Here is a 6,771-nt window from a genome sequence, read left to right on the forward strand (position 1 = left end):
CCTTACTGGCTGACAAATGGGTGAAGAAAGGGCTGAGTCCACTTAAACCGTAGGTAACAGGCATGGTATTAGTAATGAATCAACCATTACTAAAAGTGTCTAACAAGTGGGATGTCAGACAGATGAGAGGACACCAAATTTACGGGTCACCAATTCTCTAACAATGAATGTAAAGACACTGGACAACGACGACCACCGGACTTTGCCGATGGTGACGGAAGCCAGACAATTAAGCGAGAAGGAAACGGTACGGTCACTAGACCGTGACTGTACTGTTTCTCCTTTTTTCCAATATTTGAAATATTGGGTTCACGTTATATGTAACAATTAGAGCCTTTGATAGGAGCAGAGGGAATGATAAGCATAGACTTGCTAAGTATTTTATTATATTCATGCTAGCTCAAAAGAAACTTTGATTTATGTTTGTAGTACACCCCAAAAAGAGGGATTACACAAGTGATATATTAAGATGACATACAACTTATACATACTTACGTGTATAAACTACTATCAAACAGTGAAGATAACAGGTGTTTGCATAGAGGTGAGCGTATCCTGCACCACCGGTGGAACAAACACATGCAAAGGCAAGTTAGTTGTTAAACTTAAAAAACACGGAAACGTTTGGCACAAGTCAAAACAGAGAATTTCATCGGACATAACTCCATTTGCTACTTCTGTGGTAGTCACCAATCAACCCATTTAAACTTCCAAAAATAGTTTTAACCCTTTTAAAGCTTTTGAGAAATTCAACAGTATGGGTTTGGTCTGACAAAGCAAGAAGCACAAATGGGGCATGTTTCGGCCAATGATTAGAGTATTCTTGCAAGTCTAAGGGTCCAACAGGAGTTATTTCTGCGACATGCTATTTCAAAACCCAAAATTCAGAGTGATATATGAAAAGAAAAACTGAAATAATACAAATATAAATTCCTTCCAGGTGAAGGTTATCACTTGAAATCAAATTAACAAAGCAGATTTTAGTCAATGACACATCTCTTGGGGTAGAAGTTCATCTCTGTCACCATTCTATGGTATTTCTGGAAAGGAAAGTTAACTTACAAAGTTGTTAAATACGTGAAAGGCTTAATGCTGCTGATTAAGCGTAAAGATATAAACTCTAACTGACTGCTCAGTAACATTCATGTAATATTAGTAATATTCAAATAAGTGTACTTGTTCTAGGTGTGTGTGACGTGGATACATATAAATATATAAGTGTATAGAAGAAACGTCAACAAACTTGTAACTATGTATAAAATAATAAATAAGCCATGTCCTTTATATGTAACTGATCTTATACAACCAGCTGTGTCACAGAAGGTCAATTATAATCTCAGAAACCGCCATGATTTTGTAGTTCCATTTGCACGGACATCTACGTTTAAAAGGTCTTATATTATAGATACATTAGGCCAATGGAATAATCTATCATCAGAAATTAGGGATAGTCCGTCAATATCTTATTTTAAAGCTGTCGCATCTGAGCAGCCTACATCACCACCTATGCACTATAATTGCGGTGAGAGATCTACAAACATATTGCACACTAGATTGAGACACAATTGTAGCACACTAAATTCCAACCTGTTTCGTGTTAATTTATCTGATACTAATTCCTGTAAATGCGGAGCTCCTTGTGAAAATCCATTCCATTTCTTCTTCGACTGTACCTTATATGATGATATTAGGGATACATTACTGACAGCTATCGATAATCTTGGAGGACAAAAAACTCTACATAGTATTCTTTTTGGTGATCCAAACTTAGATGTTTTCCTGAATACAAAAATATTCTTGTCTGTACACAAATTTATAGGAACGACTAACAGATTCAGTAGCTAGCATATTATTGTTTCCAAACTGTTAATCATTAATATTGATAAATCTATATACAACACTAACATGTACATGCATAATATTAGCATATGTATGAGATGCACACGGTCTTCACCTTCCAGCACATTGTACATTTCTTTCATATGAGCACTGTATATAAATTTATATTGCGCACTATGTTTCCACAATGTGATGCTTCAAATGTTAATTGTTCATTTTCATTATGCAATATTATGTATAACTATATATAGGGAGAAGGCGGTAATAAGTGCTGCACTTGTGCCCAATACCTTTGTATTTTTGGACAATACGATATGTTTAATAATAATAATAAGCAACCAATGTATTATGATCAGGGTCCATTGGTATCCCTTCAGCAAGTGCGAATCAGGTCCTAACACATCTGTTTTGTCATGTATCACGCGCTATACAGTCGAACCTCGCTTATCCGCATAATTGCTTTTTCTTGATGTTGTCCGGATAAACGAGTTTCTGGATATCTGAATACCTTGTTATCTGACCAGAAGTCCTTCCCCTACCTCAATTCTACCGATGCATATGTGAAATGAATGGCAAAAATATGATTTATGAAGGATCGACCAATTACTAATAAAATACATTGTGCTGTACAGACCTACGCAGCACGCTGTGACAGCGCACTGCATTATTGAAACGACTGAAGAAATGCATATGTAGCCTAGTTTAGACTATGCACTTGTTTTGTGTACAGATGTGACGGCGATGTTAGGGCAACCTGACACACATGAGCATTAATAGCCATGTTTACCTGTACTAGTTGAACTCATTCATGTGTGCAAATGCTGTCCAGGCATCTGTACATCTTCTTTGTCGAATTGCATGATTAAAGTACATAAAGATGAGACATCATATACATTCATATATATTTGTTGAGCACGAGACCATGAAGTGTAGCCAGGACATTTCCTCGAAACTATGGGCGGCCATGTAGCTTCAATATCTTAAAAAATTATATCACTGAACATAGGTCAAGGTGTATTCAGTAAACAAAGATCTGAAGGGCTGTAGTTCACACACTATGCGTTCATCACAGTTTGTGACGGATGACGGATACGAACGAAGTAGCACTTGTTTGGCAGGTAGGTTTTGTTAAGATTTGTTATCTTGTTCTCTCTCTACCCTCTTCATCCTTAACCACAATTTTAATCCTAAATAGACTTTCGGGCCTAACACTGTGGCAATTTTAGACCCTCTGTTTCTGTATTTACTTGAGCTCATTTCCCCTAATGTTTACATCATCTCATAAGAGTCATCAATGATGTCAAAGCTGTCTGACATGTTTCTTATGAACAGTTTATGAAGCTAAACAATGTCCAAGTGACTTAAGCACAAATATACGCGCTATCCATTTGATCGACGTTTGTATGTGATTTTTTGGGAGAGGAGGTGCTAACTACTACTTAAAAACAGAGATCATATTAGATTACTAACGAGATGGCGATAAGGCTCAGGTTATGAAACAATCTGAACTCACAGTCTTGAATTACTACACAATACACTGCCTGGGACCCCAGCTTCAAGGGCTACAGTGTGCAAAGATTGTTTGTGAATGAGATAAGCTATATTGTTAGATTTAGTTCTCAGGATATTAGTTCTTGAAATGCATGATAGCGTCCCGCAATTTCCGCAGCAGTGAAGCATAATAAGCTCCTGTAATTGTGATGCCCTTTGTCAAGAAATCCATCATCACTATTCCATGCTGGTCCCAAAACACCGTGAGCATGACCTTGCCTGCAGAGGGTTGGACACGCGTCTTCTTTGGGGGTGCTGACTCCACATGCTTCCATTGCATCGACTGAACTTTAGTCTCAGGATCATAGTGATGGACCCATGTTTCATCCCGTGTGTTAAGTCTGTCAAAAAAAGTTTGCCTGTTTTTTTTTTGACACATGTCCAAAAGATCCTTTGAGCAATTGACTCGTTCCTGCTTTTGGAAAGGTGTGAGCAACCTGGGAATCAATCGTGCAGACACCTTATGCATGTTCAAATTGTCATGGATGATTTTTTTCCACAGACCCTACACTGATCTTGACATCTTGTGCTAACTGGCGAACAGTTATACGTCGGTCTGACAGAATGGCGGTCTCCACTTGATGGATAGTGTCCTCATCAATGGCTGAATGGGTGCGACCAGGAATTGCAGCTGTTTCCACAGATGTCCGACCACACTTGAACTGGCGATGCCAGTGTTTAACAACGTCATATGATGGGGCATCCTCCCCATAAGTTGCTTTCATTTCATCGAAAGTTTCTTTTGGTGTGCGACCTTTCAAATATTAAAACCTAATCACTGCTCGGTATTCTACCGGCTCCATTGTCACACCCTACTCGATCATAACACCTGTAAAAGTGGTAAGATTAATAGTTCGGTGCTGCAAATTCAGACATAACCCATAGATACATGTATCATTACACATGTGAAATTTCAACCAAATATGACAACCATAAGTGGTTTAGGGGAAATCTTCAATGAACACCCCTCGTATATAAATATATATATATAATATATGTATGTATGTATGTATGTATGTGTATATATATATATATATATATATATATATATATATATATATATATATATATATATATATATATATACGAGGGACATTCAATATATATAACCAGCCTAAGCTATTTATCAGATCTTAACGGTTGCATGTCACGTGCTGTGCGCCAATGTATGTCACGTGCATAGACAAAGTTTCACTGAGGAAATTGTATTTGAAGTCACACACGTGATCTATAAAGTTGACAAGGGTAGATTCTGCCACATTTTCGTCAAAGGTTGAATACAGGGCTCTACTTAAAAGGGAAACCGGGAAAGGAGATACATGATGAATTGTCAGATGTTTATGGTGACAGTGCACCTTCGTCAAATTCTGGGTTGCAGAATGTAAGAGGGGTCGGGTGAACCTGGAAGATGAGCCGCGCCCTGGCAGGCCTGTAGAGGTGACCAATGACCAAACTAGTGAAGCTGTGAGACAACTGGTTGTCAAAGACAGGCGAATGAAGGTGTCAGAAATGGCCAATGCCTTGGACATTTCAGAGGGAAGTGTCCATACCATTTTGCATGATCGACTGGGTATGAGGAAGCTGTCTGCCCGATTGGTCCCGAAATGTCTGAGTGATGATCAGAAGGCTTTACGTGCGTCAATGTGTCAGGCACTTATGACGCAATGCAGTCGGGATGCAGACAATTTTATGGAGAGAATTGTTACTGGTGATGAAACCTAGGTACACCACTATGACCCAGAACCCAAAGAACAGAGTAAGCAGTGGACTGGCTTTGCTTCACCCCGTCCCAAAAGTTTAAGACTCAACCATCGGCTGGCAAAGTCATGGCAACCATATTTTGGGATACCAAAGGGGTCTTGCTCATTGACTACTTGCCACGTGGCCAGACTATTACTGGAGAGTACTACTCCGATCTCCTGGACCGTTTGCGGACTGCTATTCTTGCCAAACGTCGTGGAAAGATCACAAAAGGTGTGCTGCTCCAACATGATAATGCCAGAGTGCACACCTGTCGACTTGCGGTTGCCGCAGTGAAGCGGAACGGGTTCAAAGTATTGCCTCATCCACCTTACTCACCAGACCTGGCACCAAGCGACTACTTTCTCTTCCCAAACTTGAAGAAAGAACTGCGTGGACGTCATTTCCGGTCCGATGATGAACTCACGACAGCAGTGGAGGGGTGGTTACACAAACAACCCCATGGTTTCTATCACAACGGGCTTTTAGCTCTCACTTATCGCTGGACAAAGTGCATAGACCGCAATGGTGGTTATGTGGAAAAAGAAGAAGTGAAGAGCAGTAGCAAATAGGTTAGGCTGGTTATATACTGAATGGCCCTCGTATATTATATGTCTCTTATTCCTGTGTGTAGTATACTAGATACACTGCAAAAAACAGAACAAGTACGTGTGTAGACTTTATGGTCAAGTGCACAGAGCGGATTAACAGTGACAGTGACAAGTGACAAGTGACAAATTGTTTATTTTTGTCTCATCGGAGATACAGGTTGTGGGCATATATATTATTATAAAGGTACACTATAAAGTATCTCTGCCGATCACGATGTGGGTTGGTTATAAAAGACCATGCATAACAAACATACTTTACCAACATTTACAAAGCAACACAGTGCTAAACTTACAACTCTTCATTTTGCACATTTACAATAATTATACACGAATACATAACAATTATCTCCCTTTACTGATATATACAAAGAAAAACAATTTTGGATACATTATATATGCAAAATTGTATATTTTTATATATGTCATATATACAAACTTGTATATTTTTATCTCATCATTCCAAACTTGTATATGCTTTGGATATATCATCTTTCCAAAGCATATACAAGCTTGTATAAATGGATTTTTTTTTTTGCAGTGTTATAACATCGGGCAACCTTCACTGGTGGCTGCGACAGTATAGAGAGGCATAAACATAAACGAGACATCACTTCTGGACGGGCGAACTCCTTCATTCGTATTATATGGCGTCGTGTGTGTTAGTAGGTGCACGAAAATGTTGACAGAAGTATACTCATGGCCAGGTCCATGCCTGAACGCAGCCTAAGAACTGTAGAATGACTCCAGGGTAATGATGCGATAACAATGCATTGGGAACCTACTGTGAACCGTATGTAAACTAACCCTGCAGACAATGATTGACACCTGCCCGCAGGTCAAGGTTATAGATTATACAATGTAAACCGGTTATGTTGACTCACGTACTTGGTATCGCTCAATGCTGGGTCTAGCTATTCATTCAAGGTAAACAAGTATAGCAACATACACTGAGCTTTTGATAAGATTTGGGAGAAGGGTGATGATGTTATTCTTGCGTTTTTACTTGGTGGATGGCCAATAGAATGTATTA

General features: G+C 39.0%; 1 protein-coding gene across 1 annotated transcript; it reads left to right on the forward strand.

Moving 5' to 3' along the window:
* The first annotated feature begins 5,216 nt into the window (after window positions 1-5,216).
* Window positions 5,217-5,702, forward strand: LOC139454107 (histone-lysine N-methyltransferase SETMAR-like). The gene has a single exon (XM_071235621.1). The coding sequence runs from the start codon at window positions 5,217-5,219 to the stop codon at window positions 5,700-5,702; it is 486 nt and encodes a 161-aa protein (XP_071091722.1).
* The last annotated feature ends 1,069 nt before the right edge of the window (window positions 5,703-6,771 follow it).

The sequence above is a fragment of the Haliotis cracherodii genome, unplaced genomic scaffold (genome assembly GCF_022045235.1).
Source record: "Haliotis cracherodii isolate W230 unplaced genomic scaffold, xgHalCrac1.p SCAF_1, whole genome shotgun sequence".
Lineage (NCBI taxonomy): Eukaryota > Metazoa > Mollusca > Gastropoda > Lepetellida > Haliotidae > Haliotis > Haliotis cracherodii.